Source organism: Rana temporaria, chromosome 9 (genome assembly GCF_905171775.1).
Source record: "Rana temporaria chromosome 9, aRanTem1.1, whole genome shotgun sequence".
Taxonomy (NCBI): Eukaryota; Metazoa; Chordata; class Amphibia; order Anura; family Ranidae; genus Rana; species Rana temporaria.
This window is the reverse complement of record NC_053497.1, coordinates 83,299,698-83,315,943: the sequence shown is the minus strand read 5'-3', so window position 1 is coordinate 83,315,943 and position 16,246 is coordinate 83,299,698. Positions and strand designations below refer to the sequence as shown.

The following is a 16,246-nucleotide window of genomic DNA, read 5'->3' as shown; positions in this document are numbered from 1 at the left end:
TCAGGTCTTGTTAGTCAGTTCTAAAGGAGCCACTTAACCTCCCTGTGTAAGGTTAATGCCCACGGTGATGCCATGCTTCCAGCAGTCAAGGCTCCCTGTCATCTTCATTCTATCTACACTTGTGCTACTGAGTCTCTCTACTAGCTAAACATCTTTCAAGAATAGGGCTAGGTTCACATTTGTGCAGGTGTGTGTAAATCACATGTGTTCATGCTGCTGCACTAAAAACACATTGTTTTAGGAGAATGTATGGGCTGCTGTGCCTGCGCAAACTCAGCATGCAGAACCGCTCAAATGTGAAAACAGTACTCACTGAAATATATACTTCATTGTTCTGAGGTACTGTTACATATTTACACAGTTAGTCTGGTTGAAAAAAGCCCATCTAGTTCAAACAAAAAATGGTATGAATGTTTCCCCAACAGAAATAATTATAAAATAAATAAAATAAAAAACAGGGTCACTTTACCCTCCCTCATTATCCAAAACTGAAAAAAAATAAAATGGTTTGAGTTGAGAAATTTGAATGGGCTATGGGGCACTTGTAGAGACAGTTGGATGGTTGCCTAACCTATAGAAAGACAGAAGTACAAAGGAAAATGAAAATCTTTAAGGCCCCGTACACACGAGGAGACACACGGACCGTTTTCATCGGACATGTCTCCTGGGAGCTTTTGGTCTGATGTGTGTACACACCATCAGACCAAAATCCCCGCGGACAGAGAACGCGGTGACGTAGAAAACCCCAACGTTCTCAAACACAGAAGTGCAATGCTTCCACGCATGCGTCGAATCAATTTGACGCATGCGCGGGATTTCGGGACGCTGGTTACACGTCATAACCAGCGGACATGTCCGATTAGGTGTACTAACCATTTGACTTGCTAAGAAACTTTTGTCTGCTAGGCCGTACACACGGTCGGACATGTCCGCGGACCAGTTTCAGCGGACATGTTCGACCATGTGTACGCGGCCTAAGAGCATATCAAAGTAACAGGTGAAACTAACCACTGAGCTAACCAGCAAACTTTGCAGCTGTGCAAAAACAGAAAGTATGCTCTTTTTAACGGCAGCCAAACATCTCAGAGTTCTAAGGTTCCATGCACATTAACGTTTTTTTAAGAGTGTTTAGGAGTGTTAGCGTTTTTGCAGTAAAAGAAAAAAAAAAGCTAAAAAAACGACCGTATATTAGTAGCGTTTAAGAGTATTTCTGCTGGAAAAAGGCTCCAAGAAACTCCAATTTTTTTTTTCCTGCTCCTAGGCGCTAAAGCTCTAAAACGCTAATACCCTAAAGTAGTGTGCATGGACACAAAGGATAACAGCTTCTAGGAACTGAAAAAAATGCTAACAGCTGGAGCTTATAAAAACACTAGTGTACATGGAGCCTAAATTTGTCATATAGCTTTGTCATTTGCTTTTTGACCTATCACATTCAACCATTAAAGGCCATTTTATTCTGATTGGTGAATGTGGGAACATTCTTAATATTTTATTATTTTTTACATAAAGCTTTTCACTGTGCATCCAGCACAGTATTTGAGCATCTTCTTGCAGGATTTGAAATACTCAGTATACCCTGGGATCTCACCGGAAGAATGGTGATGTTGCCCTTGCCAAGGCGCAAAGGGCAGGGCAAGGAAAGTACATTTTTTACACTTTTTCCTTCACAGCTGTTTTTTTTTTCTATATATTTTATTTTAGCATTTTGACATTGAGAGAGCAGGGAAGAAATAAGCAGATCTTGCATTTTTACAGCAAGGTCTGCTTTAATAACACTTTTAGTGTTACTTGTTACGATGGTAGCTTAATGAATAGCATTCTATGAGCAAAGTAACCCTTAGGATTACATGTCATTTTTCAGCTAGTCAAACAGTTTATAGAAAACTAAAAATGGCATTCCTGACCTAATGGCATTGGCCATTTTCCAAAAGCCACAGAGCTGCCCATGTTGTGCAACATTCTCATCCTCGGGTGTACTCATTATTATTCCCTTCCTATTTCCCACAGTGGCGGTAAGTTAGTACCAGCCTGCAGGCAACCTGTGCCTAAGGTACAGCGTCTTCAAATGCTTACGTTATAACCACCTTAATTGTAGCATTGCTGATGCCAGTTCTACCCACTCAGTTCTCCAAAAACGAAAACAAGCGCTTGACATATTGTGCCTCTACTTGCCCAAGTGAAAAAAAATTGAAAAAAAGGACAGAATATACACAGCACTGCATTTATTGTTCCTCTGAATAAATTAATCTGATGACTAAGTTCTGGCAATGATCTCTATCTAATACATGCAAATTGGCAGTTCAGGGAGAGGATCCAGTATGATAATACAGGCAGAGGGGGGATGGGGGGGGGGTCGCCATACACGTTTGTGTCTCACATTTTTATGTGTTTATTACTTTTTTTTTTTTTTTGTTGTTAACTAGACATTAGAAACAATGAAACTGAATGATGCCACTTCTGAACAACATACCTGAGGGGAGCTACATATCAAAACATACACAATTGATTTATATATTATCTTTGCCACATACTAAAATAGTGTAACTGAGATGGAAACTGCATTCAGAAGGGTACATATATAAATGTTAGTGGTTTTTCATGTAAACTTAGAAAGTGGAAAACATGTTGACATCCACCCTGTCCATGCTGGTAGGCAGGGGTTTCTTTGCTCATACTACCACTTGTGCACTTGCTCATAATAATTCTCGAGTGACAACTAGAGGTTTCCTAACTCATGTGCATAATAATTCCTGAGTGACAACTAGACGTGCCCTAACTCGCACATGCGCAATATCGTACTTGGCGCTCACTTGCCTATTTAAAGTAGCTCCAGAGACTAGAAGATTGCTGAGTGGTCACCAGCATCTTAAGTCTTCGACCTGATACTATGTTTGTTCCTGTATATACCTGGCCTGTTTAACGTTGCTTGTTGCTGACCCGGCTTGTGACCTGCCTTTTTCCTTCCATTTTGGTGCCTTCTCTGCTCGGGGAAACAGGACAGGAGGTGTAAGGGAAAGCCATCTTGTCAGCTTTGCCTCAACCAGGTACGTGGCAAACACTGATTTAATTTATTTTTATTTTTCGTGTGTGATACAAACAATGAAATCTGATAATTTTAATCAGGTTTCCACAGTTAGCTATATTGCTTCACCAGAATCTGTACATCCCTGTACTTGGTAGATGCCTTGGAGCTGCTTTATCATGCCTTCCAATCACCTGGTCACTGGGAGGATAAGCACCGTTGGCCAAAAGTAGGTGGGATGCCAACTTTCCACAATAAAAATAGAAAACCTGTTTAATCTGGAGAGGATTTTTTTTCCCCCGAATTAACCTGATTTGCAGCAAGTTTTCATTGTTCTTTGTTTACTAAAGCTGCTATTTACTTTGAATCTTAAAACTGAACTCCAAGAACATCTAAATAGTAGCTGAACAACATATGAGAACTGTTTAGCTCACCAAAATATATGTAATTCATTATGCCAAGCATAATGACCCAGGTATACCTTGAGGACAGTACAGAAAGGTCCTGGTGCACTTTGTAGATTACCCTGCAGTTAGGCAGTACACATTGGTCAAGGACCTGCCCAGTTTCTGATTGCTTACTTAAAGTAAACCTGCACCCATATCTTGCACACTAAAGAATTGATATATTTCGAGCAAGCAGTAAAATACTTTAAAGGGGTTGTAAAATCAGAAGTTTTTTTTATCTTAATGCACTCTATGCTTTAATTTACAAATCCTTCTGTGTTCAGCAGCCCCCCCTAATATTTACCTGAGCCCCATCTCTGTCCAACGATGTTGATGAGTGTCTCAGTCATTTGGGACTCTACCTCCTGATTTTCTGAGACACAGCAGCGACACCATTGGTTCCCGCTGCTGTCAATGAAAGTCAGTTAGCCAATAAGGAGAGAGTGGGGGTGGGGCTGAACCACAGCTCTGTGTCTGAATGGACACAGGGAACTGTGACTTGGCTCATGTGCCTCCATAGCAAGCTGCTATCGGCCAGGAGCACAAGAGAGGAGGATCTGGGCTGCTCTGTGAAAATCCACTGCACAGAGCAGGTAAGTATAACATGTTTGTTATTTTTATAGAAAAAAAAAAAACTTTACAATCACTTTAAGGGTAGGTTCACACTTGAAATGGATGCGGCTGATGGCAGAGGTCTGGAGCGTCCCTGTTCTCTGTTTCAGGGACGAATCAGATGCAAATTTTTGCCTGAATTTGGACCTATAATGGAGCCAAAGATGCATAGGACCCCTGTGCAATTCGCTCCGCTGCCTCTCTGGAGATGTGTGAACTGGCCGGTCACAATCTCCTGTTATGCGAATTGGATGTGGGGAAACCGGCATCCAATTTGCACTAGTGTAAACCCAGCCTAAAACAATCCCTCATTCATCTCTGTATCTATAAGCACTGTAAAGAAATACATTTTTAAAATGTATAAAACAGACAAAGGGGGGAATTTAATAAAACTGGTGCTGCACTTTTCTGGAGTTAATCCCTATTGTTAATGTATTGTGCCAAATCCAAAAAGCTTTTGAGACACTGTTGGTTCTGACAGCGACTTGTGCACTAGTGGTGTTGAAAATAATCCCATCTCGATGCAGCCTTTCTAAATCTGATCTATCGGAACGTGGCACTGTGTACTTCTCAAATTCATATCCACAGTTCCACTCTGTTATGATCTGATCTGTTATTTCAATTTGGGAGAACTGCTGCAACGATTACATGGATGACGTCTTTCCGACTCCCCCTGCCTCTCCCGGGATGGCCCTGCCAGCACACTCTAAAGTTAAAACATATAACGGTCAGTCCCTCTCTTTAATGTATTCCTTCCTGTTGTGTGTAAGGGTTGATGTAAACCGATGCCTCTACCTGCTATCTCCAATCTTCCATTGCAGGTCACGATATCGTGCTCTCTGGCTGGGCTGTTCTCCTCCCGGGTCGAAAGGCACGGCACGTGACCATGACAAGCGATGGAAAATCGGAAGTGATATTGACACTTTCTGAATGCCTGTTTTCTTATTTCTGATCTGAAGGGAGATATTACATTAAAATACCACACAGTAATTGCTGTCGGTTGTGGCATAGCCTCACTGACCTTAACTGCTTGTCAACCCACGACAGTACATATACTGTGTCAGGTCGGCTCGTACAGGCACCGTAACGTACCCGTACGTTGCGACTTTCTTCTGAGTTTTTAATTGGATATGTTTTATAGCAGAAAATATAAAATATATATTTTTTCCAAATGTTTGGTCTTTTTTCATTTATATCGCAAAAAAAATAAAAACAGAGTGGTAACCAAATACCACTAAAAGAAAGCTCTATTTGTGTGAAAAAAATGACATCCATTTAGTTTGGGTACACCGTTGCATGATCGCACAATTGCAAGTTAAAGTATGGCAGTCCTGAATAGCAAAAAATGGTCTGGTTGTGAAGGGGGTAAAACCATTCCAGAGCTCAAGTGGTTAATGAGTGCATATGGTTTCCAGTTTCCACATCTTGTTGTGAAGTTATTGCCCTGCTTAGCTTTGCATCATCAGCAAACACTGCAATTAAGCTATTCATCCCAACCACTATATCATTTATAAATAAGTTAAACAGAATTGGTAGCAGGACAGATCCTTCAGGAACCCCACTTACCACCCTAGCCTATTCTGAGTGCTCACAATTTATCACCACCCTTTGACATGCCCCCTGTGACCAGTTTTCTATCCAGGTACATAGCCTATGGCCCCGTACACACGGCCGAGGAACTCGACGTGCCAAACACATCGAGTTCCTCGGCCAGTTCAGTCCTGGAGCCGCCGAGGACCTCGGCGGGCCGAGTTCTCCCATAGAACAACGAGGAAATAGAGAACATGTTCTCTATTTCCTCGCCGAGGTCCTCGTCGGCTTCCTCGGCCGAAAGTGTACACACGGCCGGGTTTCTCGGCAGAATTCAGCCAGAAACTCGGTCGGAAGCTGAATTCTGCCGAGGAAACTGGTCGTGTGTACGGGGCCTATGGTCCATGCCCATAGACCTCAGTTTGTAAAAGTAAACGTTTATAGGAAACTGTATCAAATGCTTTTGCAAAATCCAGATATACCACATTCATAGGCCTTCATTTATCTAGATGGTGGCTCACTTCTTTATAGAATGTTAATAAATTGGCCTGTCAAGAGCGATCCTGCATGAATCCATGATACTGTTTTCATCAGCAAATTCTATAGTCCCTTATCATCCCCTCCAATAATTTACAAATTATTGATCCATAAAATTCTTACTTCTAACATCAACTGGGTAAACTCTTCATTACTAAGGAAAGAAGGTTTCCAGTCTTGCCTGATTTCACAGGCTTCCGTCTGTGCTGTGATTTCTGCAACAAGACAAATATATAAAACATAAAAAAAAAAATTAAAGTGTTGAAAACCCACATCACAAAGAAACTAATAATAAATGGTATATTACATGCTGTTCATAATGAAAGAAATTAAATCAGCGCAAAAACTATAAACCCTTTTACAGCAGCTGAGCACCAGGGTCAATAATCACAAAATCCCTAGTAAAACAAATGCAGATGGTGCAGCGCTAAAAAATAAAATAAAAATAAATATAAATAAATATAAATGTGTAAAAGTCCGTGATGGAAGGAGCATTGTGACGTCACCCGCGGCCATCAAGCTGTTTGCTATCCATGCTGTATGCCAGTAACGCTGTTATCATCGGCACCGATCGTGGTGCTTCCTTTGTGAGTGTGATATCTATATTTTACTTACATTAAATTATTAGTCCATACGGAGAGCACTATGCCTTGTATTTTGTTTATTACATGACCTGGGATTGCCTTGCACGCTCTCTCTTTGGCATCTGATTGCTCCTGGATCTCCTGTCATCCATAAGAAAAGCGCGTGTGACCCTCCATAATTAAAGGGTCCACTTGGTTAGGTGAGAGGCCATTTCGTGTGGGGGTGGAATTGTGTCAAGCACCTGTGAAGTAACTTATATTGCTACCTGTCTGTCATCATTTGAGCACTCACTGGAGGTGTACTGCATTTTCTATGGACTTTTACACATTTATATTTATTTATATTTATTTTTATTTTATTTTTTAGCGCTGCACCATCTGCATTTGTTTTACATGCTGTTCATACTTACTCAGAAAATATGAGTTTTGTTTTCTGTATTCTGCAAAATCCTGTTTCTTTCTATCTCCCCATTCTGTTCATGTCCCTAATTCAGCTAGGGATTTTGCAGCTGTGGTAGCAACTCTGCACATGCTCAGTTTTCAGTGAGTTTCAATGCTGAACATTTCCTCCCTATTACATCTGAGCAGCTAATGTGACTATAGAGTCACACATGTGGGTGTATTCACAGTGGTAAATGACAGCCCACTCCTTCTCTCCTCCATGCCCACTAACCAGCTAAACACAATGGGGTGGGGATATTACATGTAGATTATTGCTGGCTTAACCTCCCTCCTATTCTAAGACATAGGCTGCAGAGGCTTGACATGACAGAAATCTACCCACACCATGTTACTGCCAAAGTATAATAAAGATTTGATTTCAAATATATATTTGTATGACACTTTAAGCAGTTTGTTAATATTATTTATTTTTACTCCATATTCCAAAGACTGTTTTTTTTTATTCAAACATGTGACCAGTAGCAGAGGAATAGAGATTCATCCTGCTTATGTTTCCCTGCAGACAGACTGGGAAAGATCTCGGTCATGTGACAGCTGGATATTGATTCGGAAAAATATACTTTTTAGGATTTTTTAGAAATAAAATAATTACAGTGCCATCATTCACATACAGCAGGGGTGTCCAAACTTTTTTCAAAGAGGGCCAGATTTGATGAAGTGAACATGTGTGAGGGCCGACTATTTTGCCAACATTCTTTGAACCATTACAATTCGGTCTACGTGTGTTCGTCTGAGCACTAATACACTGCCCAACAATAATTCTCTTGCCTTTGTGGCTGTGTGTGGTGAAGAGATGAGCTTGGGCGTGTTATTTGGATATATATCTTTTGTGGCCCCAACGAATCCCCAAAGCGCCGCTCAGGACTAATAATGAGCTCAGGCGTGTTATTTGGCTATACCATATTTATCAGCATATAACACGCACCTTCACTTTAAGAGGGAAGTTTCAGAAAAAAAACGTACATTTGAAAAAATAACGGTCAGTGTCCATCATTGCAGCCTAATCAGTGCCTATCTGCAGCCTCACCATTGCCATGAATGCAGCCTTACCATTGCAATCAATGCAGCCTTATAATTGCAATCAATGCAGCCTCACCATTGACATCAGTGCGGCCTGATCGATGCCCATCTGCAGCCTCAAAGGGGATGGGGGAGGGGCAAGGGGGGCAGGACGAGCGCCAACAGATTTCACAGGAGAATCTCTGGTTTACTCTGCGGCCTCTTTATTACAAAGTCCTGCCTCCTATGATAGACAGAAGAGTTGTTCAATGGCAGCTCAGGAGACAGGACTTCCTATTACAGACACCGTTGAGTAAACAGGAGATTCTGCTGTATGTAATCTGACGGCACTCGTCCCGTCCCCTCTGAGGCAGCGCTGATTAAAACAATATTTATCTTTTGTGGCCCTGGGGGCCACAAAGGAAATATATATCCAAATCACCAGGGGGCCACATTAAACCGGAACGTGGGATGCATCTGGCCCGCGGGCCGGACTTTGGACATGCCTGACATACAGGAATAGAAGGGGCAATGTAAAAGTACATATTTAGTATCACTTTAATCTCTAGCTTACTAAAATACATATTTACTTACATACTTCATTGTGTAAACAAATTATTAATGGTTCAGAATCAGTGCAATATACCTTTCTGTTTCTGGAGGAAATCAATAGTCCTTTGCAGTATAGTGGACTTATCCATTTTAAGAGGGTGCCCATGTCCTTGAAGCATTGTACACAGCTCCTTAATGAGGACATTAAACTGGTCTCTTCTTTTTTTCTCTGATTTATTCCGTGATGCCCTAGAATGAAAGAAGGAAACATATGACTAGATCCTCGAGCCTCCAACATATGAAAGATGGAAGTTTCACAAAGGTCATTTGCACACTTGGCCATTTTCCAAAGTTACAGATAGTACAAAGATAATAGGGGAATGTCTTTAACATATACTTATGCCGTGTACACAGGGAATTTCCGCCAAGAAAACCGTGGATTTTTTTTTTATTATTATTTTGAAACATAACAGGAGCCTGCAGAATTTCCATTAAGAACAGACTGTAAGGCCGCATACACACGATCAGTCCATCCGATGAGAACGGTCCGAAGGACCGTTCTTATCGGTTAACCGAAGAAGCTGACTGATGGTCTGATGTGCCTACACACCATAGGTTAAATAACCGATTGTGTCAGAACGCGGTGACGTAAAACACAACGACGTGCTGAAAAAAACGGAGTTCAATGCTTCCAAGCATGCGTCGACTTGATTCTGCGCATGTGCGGGTTTTTAACCGATGCTTTTGCATACTAACGGTTCAATTTTAAAGCAAGTTCCTATTTTTTTGACCGAAGGTTAACTAACCGATGGGGCCCACACACGATCGGTTTGGACCGATGAAAACGGTCCATCAGACCATTCTCATCGAATGGACCGATCGTGTGTACGCGGCCTAAGAGATAGTTATTTTATTGTATATATAAATATAAATGTACTGTAGCCTTTCACATCAGTCCCTGATTCAAAGAAATGTACAGCCATACCAAAGAATGTGTGAATCCCTCATAAATACCATATATAACCACCAGCCACTTTATTAGGTACACCTGTTCAATTGCTTGGTAACACCAATTGCTAATCAACCAATCACATGGCAGCAACTGCATTTAGGTATCTAGACATGGTGAAGATGACTTGCGGATGTTCAAACCAGGTATGAAACAGGGGTTTCAGTGACTTTGAATGTGGCATGGTTGTTGGTGCCAGACGGGCTGGTCTTAGTATTTCAAAAACTGCTGATCTACTGGGATCGTCACACACAACCATCTCTAGGGTTTAGAGAGAATGCCCCAAAAAAGAGAAAATATCCAGTGAGTGGCAGTTATGTGGATGAAAAATGCGTTGTTGATGTCAGAGTTTAGAAGAGAAGGGGCAGACTGATTTGAGATGATAGAAAGGCAACAGTACCTCAAATAACCACACGTTACATCCAAGGTATGCAGAATACCATCTCTGAATGCACAACACATTGAAGCTTGAAGCAGATGGAATACAGCAGCAGAAGACCACACCGGGTGCCACTCCTGTCAGCTAAGAACAGGAAACTGAGGCTCCCCAAAACTGGGCAACATAACATTGGAAAACATTGCCTGGTCCGATTAGGCTCAATTAAAGCATGGATCCGTCCTGCCTTGTATAAATAGTTCAGGCTGGTGGTGGTGGTGTAATGGTGTGGGGGATATTTTCTTGGCACACTTTGGGCCCCTTAGTACCAATTGAGCATAGTTTAAATGCCACAGCCTACTTGAGTATTGTTGCTGCCATGTCCATCCCTTTATGACTACAGTGTACCCATCTTCTGGTTGTTCCTTCCATCAGGATAATGCACCATGTCACAAAGATCAAATCATCTCAAACTGGTTGCTTGTACATGACAATGAGGTCACTGTACTCCAATGGCCTCCACAGTCTCCAGATCTCAATCCAATAGAGCACCTTTGGAATGTGGTGAAACAGGAGATTTGCATCATGGATGTGCAGCTGACAAATCTGCATCAGCTGTGTGATGCTATCATGTGAATATGGACCAAAATCTCAGAGGAATGTTTCCACGAAGAAATGGATCTATGCGACAAAGAATTAAGGAAGTTCTGAAGGCAAAAGGGGGTCCAATTCGGTATTAGAAAGGTGTACTTTACATAGTGGCTAGTGAGTAATATACTGATCTACGTTTGTACTTTTGGTCCAGAAAAATACTGGTAACTATCAAATAATATTGTCTACTAATTTAGAGAATGTAATAATATGGTAGCATAAGGTATGTTGTATGTAAGAATTTCATGTGAGTCGTGTGCATTTCTAAAAATGTCCATGATTGCAACCAGCAGGTATGCTTTGATGGAGATGCATTGAATGACTTTATGAAGGCTTGCAAAGTTTCAGTAGTAATAATTTTTCTGCTTCATTCATTATCCCTTTTAATCAAAAACATGACAGCTATCTAAAGCTTGTACAGCCTTCACAACCAATGACCAGTATGTGGAAATATAAAGTCTGTTCCAACAAATATAAGGACCTTGTAATGTATGAATTCACTGTAAAAATAGGCACACTGGCCATCAAAGAAATACAGTTAGTAAACTCAGTTCTAATCTCAGGGACTATTTTTATAAAAAAACATTTTAACTGTACAATAATAGTATGTACACATGGAAATTTCCTAACCAAGGTTGAAAGTTACACCACGGTTACCCTGCTGGCCTAAGCACAGGTCCAGTACACAGTAACATATATACAGTACACAGGGCTTTTTTTCTCAGACAATAGGTGCAGGAACCCCCCCCCCTTTCTGAGTCACCCCCTTTCTCCCCCCCTTACCCACCTCCGAGCACCGTCCCTTGGTTCCATCCCCCTACCCATCTCCCAGTACCGCCCCTTTTAGACAATACAGAACCAAGTATCATTTTTTTAAAGTAATTTGTATGGAATTTGGTAATGATATCAAGAAAAGCCGGATCCCCTGCACAGCATTAACAGACTCTCTGGCAGCCATCAGCCAACAATAGATAGACCCCTCCCCCCAACAGTAGACCACAGCAACTTAAGATTTCCCACCAGCAACAATAGACCACCCCCTGCAAAAATAGCTCTCCCATTTCTATGCATTGGTTACATGAATCTTTACGGTAAATATTTATTCCTGGAAGATGTATTCTCTGTTGCATCTTTGCTTTAGGCATATGTGGAAAAGGTAGATTGGAATCATGAGAAGCTATACCATAGTCCTTAAAACAACATACAGTATATCTAGTATATCCTAAAAGAAGATTGCACATCATTAGCAGAGACTCTTATTTTTCTCTCTCTTTCTGAGCATGTAACACAATTAAAAGTTATGGGTAGTTTAATTAAAGATGATATCATTGCTAATCACTCAAAGCTTAGGAAAGATAGAAGTCCCAACGTCTGAATAATGAATGATGTTTATGAGATTACCATTCTGGAATGCTCAATGATTGATTCAATAAGTTATACTGTTTTTGTAAAAAGTGTTAACAAAGTCCAACAGATTCTTCTAAAAAAAACATATACTTCTTACATTTTAGCAGTAATTTGACAAGCATCATTAAGTACAATTTTTACCAACAGGCTATGACCTGTGTTTTGTATTGCTTATAATGGGGTGGATTCAGGTAGGGGCGTGCAAAACTGCGGCGGCATAACGTATGACATTTACGTTACGCCGCCGCAAGTTTTACGGGCAAGTGCTTGATTCACAGAGTACTTGCCTGTAAACTAGCGGCGTAAGCGCACGTAATTCAAATGATCCCGTAGGGGGCGTGGATCATTTAAATTAGGCGCGTTCCCGCGCTGAACGTACTGCGCATGCGCCGTCCCTAAAATTTCCCGACGTGCATTGCGGTAAATGACATCGCAAGGACGTTATTGGTTTAGACGTGAACGTAAATGGCGTCCAGCGCCATTCACGGTCGACTTACGCAAACGACGTGAAATTTTCAAATCGCGACGCGGGAACGACGGCCATACTTAACATTGGCTGCGCCTCCTAATAGTAGGAGCAACGTCCCGACGAAAACGACTTACGTAAAAAACTACCGCCGGGCACACATACGTTCGTGAATTGGCGTAAGTATGTAATTTGCATACTCTTCGCTGACAACTACGGGAGCGCCACCTAGCGGCCAGCGTCAGAATGCACCCTAAGATACGACGGCGTAAGAGACTTATGCAAGTCGTCTTAAGCTAAAGTCGGCGTATCTAGCTTTCTCAATACAGAAAGTAGATACGCCGGCGCAACTTAGCAATTACGCGGCGTATCTATGGATACGCCGGCGTAATTGCTCTCTGAATCTACCCCAGTGTTTGTTAAAAGAAAACAGGTTCAAGGTGGGACAGGACACATTGATAAGATAATTACTACAGCATGGAAGTTATGCTGCAGATCAGCAAACCTGTCACACAAAGTATTCATGGACAAAGGTGATATTTAAATTTCTCCTTAATCCACAAAGATAGATAAAGGATAGATTGAAAATGTACCTAAACCCAAGGACACAAATGTAATATATTATAGTTTACTGGTACTTTGTTTTCTCTTTTTTTGGGCTTTTTATTTTACCCTGGCGGTTCTTCTAGTAACACACGTCCTGTTCTGTGGTGACAATACTTACTCACAGCACTGTATCTATGAAGGGGTTCCGTTGTCACCCTATGCTAGCTGGAAATTACAAAGGAACCGGATTTCTGGCAAAATAATACTTTCTGTACCTGCAAAAAACGTATTTGGTCTGGGAAAAAAAACGAATGCAGACACGCCATATAAGAACGTAAAAACTGCTATAGATTACATTTCGGTTCTTGGGTTCAGATATACTTTAAACCAAGTCTGCACTGAGAGGATGTCATTGCTAAACTATACTTCAAAAAAGCTAGCTGAGTGGCTAATGATAGAATTGAAATACATTATGAAGCACATTACTGGAACTAGTATGAGGCTCCAGAGATCTGACTTTCTGTTTGCTTGCTTGTTTTTGGTCAGTAACGTAGAAAGTACTGAAACCAGCGCCAGATATGAAACTAATATTTTTAACCGATGCTGTGTAGGCGCAACGGACCATCAGTCAGCTTCATCGGTTAACCGATGAAAATGGTCCATCGGTCCGTTTTCATCGGATGGACTGATCGTGTGTACGCGGCATTACACTGTTCAACTAAGGCCAAAGAGGAGTTCCAGTACTTGGTAATGTACACAGCAAAGCAAATGAGATGCTGATGCACTGAAAAATACTGGAAAAATAGGGGCATACTGTGGGTACATGTCCTTAATGTCTACAGAAGACAGTTAATCTCCCTGATGAAAGGTGGTCATCACACACCTGGTGAATTCCATGCTAAATTCATGAGCTCAAATGCAGACAATCAGAGCTTTGAGTTTCAAGGTAGATCAGATGCCCTTTCTGGGGTTGAGAACTGTGAATAGGCATTTTTATGCAGAGGAATTAGGTGAGAGCAGAGGGCAACAAGATTCTGGGCTGCAGACACTGGCACCCTCAAGAGGTGCAGCACTGGAGTCATTAGTAGAGTGTGAGCTATGGTCTTCCACGGTAAGACAACTTAAAGCTCAGGGAACGAGGCAAGCTGGTGTGAGTTGCAAGATGTGGCTCTTTGCAAGTAGGAGCAGTAGCGGGAATAGTAATTCAGGGAAAATCAAAACTTTAACATTAGAAAAATATAAAACAAGCACAGCAAGAAACAGTATCAGGGAAATACTTCCTTGACACTGTATGGCGGGAAAGTCAACCCTTCTTGTGGTAAAAGTTTTGATGAAATGGGGGATTTTTAAAATAGCTCAACAACCTATGTACTTGAGGTAGCTCCAAGGACAGTAAACTGTTTCACAAGTAATTCAGAGGAAATGAAAACATTAACAGTAAATAAATATAAAAACAAGCACAGGATACGTGACTCTTTGCAACCAAGAGCCGTAGCAGGTAGATGCTTTATTGATGATATATTGCAGCAAAAAGAACACTCCACCTAGCAATTCGGTGCTCAACAACCTACAGTATGTACCTGAGGCAGCTATGACTAAGCACTGACATTACAGTGCGAAACATGTCAGCTATAAACCCCACTGCTTGCTGTGTTTTGTAGTGCTCCATTTCTTTTATTATTAAAGGCCACCTTTTTAAGGATTTTGTGGAAGTGTGGCTGTCCAATTTTTTTCTTTTCTAGTTTTGCTCAATGCATTGCCTGCACCCACGCTTCTGAGAGGACATTAATTGCATAGTACACTCACCTGGAACGGCAGTTCCCTTCTTCTCTAGCTTTGAGGACAGTTTAATGTTTCACAAGTAATTCAGAGGAATCAAAACATTAAGGCTAGATTTAGAAATGTATTTAACACTACATTCTTCTGAAGGATGACACGCATCCGGATCACACTTCAGAGGCAACTAAGAGCTGTGACGCCTCCTCGCCGCCTGGTATAACCCTATTTTTGCTGAGAAACATGGCCTGCAACTTTTTTTGCCAGTCTCTAATCCTCCTATAGGCGGCAGTCTAACCCAAAGGTGAAAGTCTTCTTGTGTTCCTCAATGCATATCAAAATGTTTACTCCAAAGATAAAAACTACCCATAAATATCACATATACGCCATGCTACTAGGTAGGACGTTACCTCTTTGCTCTATCTTTCTCATCTTCATCCATCAGCTCGTTTAGACAACACAGGATTCTGTGAGAGAAAATAAGACACTAGTAAATGCTTTTAGTGAAAATTGGGTTTAGGGCCTGAGAACAAAAAAATCCATAATTTCACACAAACATTGATGTTCTCGTCACAGCTGTGTCTTTTGCCTCAGGACAATCTCTGCACATCATCACAGCATCTATCTTACAGCAGAACTATTACCACAACTTGTACTATACTATAGTGAGTCAGAAACTTTCACAGATACACTGAATATTGCTAATATCTAAAATGCAGTCTTTAAAAATGTCTCTGTTCATAGCATAGATATTTCACTGTAAAACATTTTGTACTCCCAGTACAGAGATTTTAACCATGCTAACCATGCTATCTCCCCCTTTCCACCAACAAGCTTAAAAAAAATCCGCCACATTTTTTGGGGTTATCAATTCTCCAAAAATATTGCTTGATTTTGTATGACGTTAATTCGTTGGAATTTAATTATTTATTTTTTTTCTGTTGTGATATTGTTCTATTTGTTTAAAAAATCTGTATCATCAGATGGTTAATATCCTTGTTGAATCCCACACATAGGGCCAGATTCACAGAGAATTACGGCCATGTAACGTAACCCGTTTACGTTACACTGCTGCAAGTTTTCAGTCTAAGTGCCCAATCCACAAAGCACTTACCTGTAAACTTGCGGCGGTGTATCGTAAACACGTCCGGCGCAAGCCCGCCCAATTCAAATGGGACGGGTACCATTTAAATTAGGCGCGCTCCCGCGCCGGACGTACTGCGCATGCTCCGTTCGCAACTTTCCCGACCTGCTTTGCGCGAAATTACGGC

The 16,246-nt window shown here is 41.2% G+C and overlaps 1 protein-coding gene across 4 annotated transcripts in view; it reads right to left on the bottom strand.

The window, feature by feature from the left end:
* PASD1 (PAS domain containing repressor 1) overlaps positions 1-16,246 on the bottom strand; it is a 215,303-nt gene that overhangs the window by 70,395 nt on the left and 128,662 nt on the right. For all 4 annotated transcript variants that reach the window (XM_040323815.1, XM_040323818.1, XM_040323814.1 and 1 more), the window contains 3 exons: positions 15,386-15,442; positions 8,839-8,993; positions 6,271-6,362 (listed from right to left, as the gene is read on the bottom strand). In XM_040323815.1, coding sequence (XP_040179749.1) covers positions 6,271-6,362; positions 8,839-8,993; positions 15,386-15,442 — 304 coding nt within the window. The remainder of the gene's footprint in view (positions 1-6,270; positions 6,363-8,838; positions 8,994-15,385; positions 15,443-16,246) is intronic.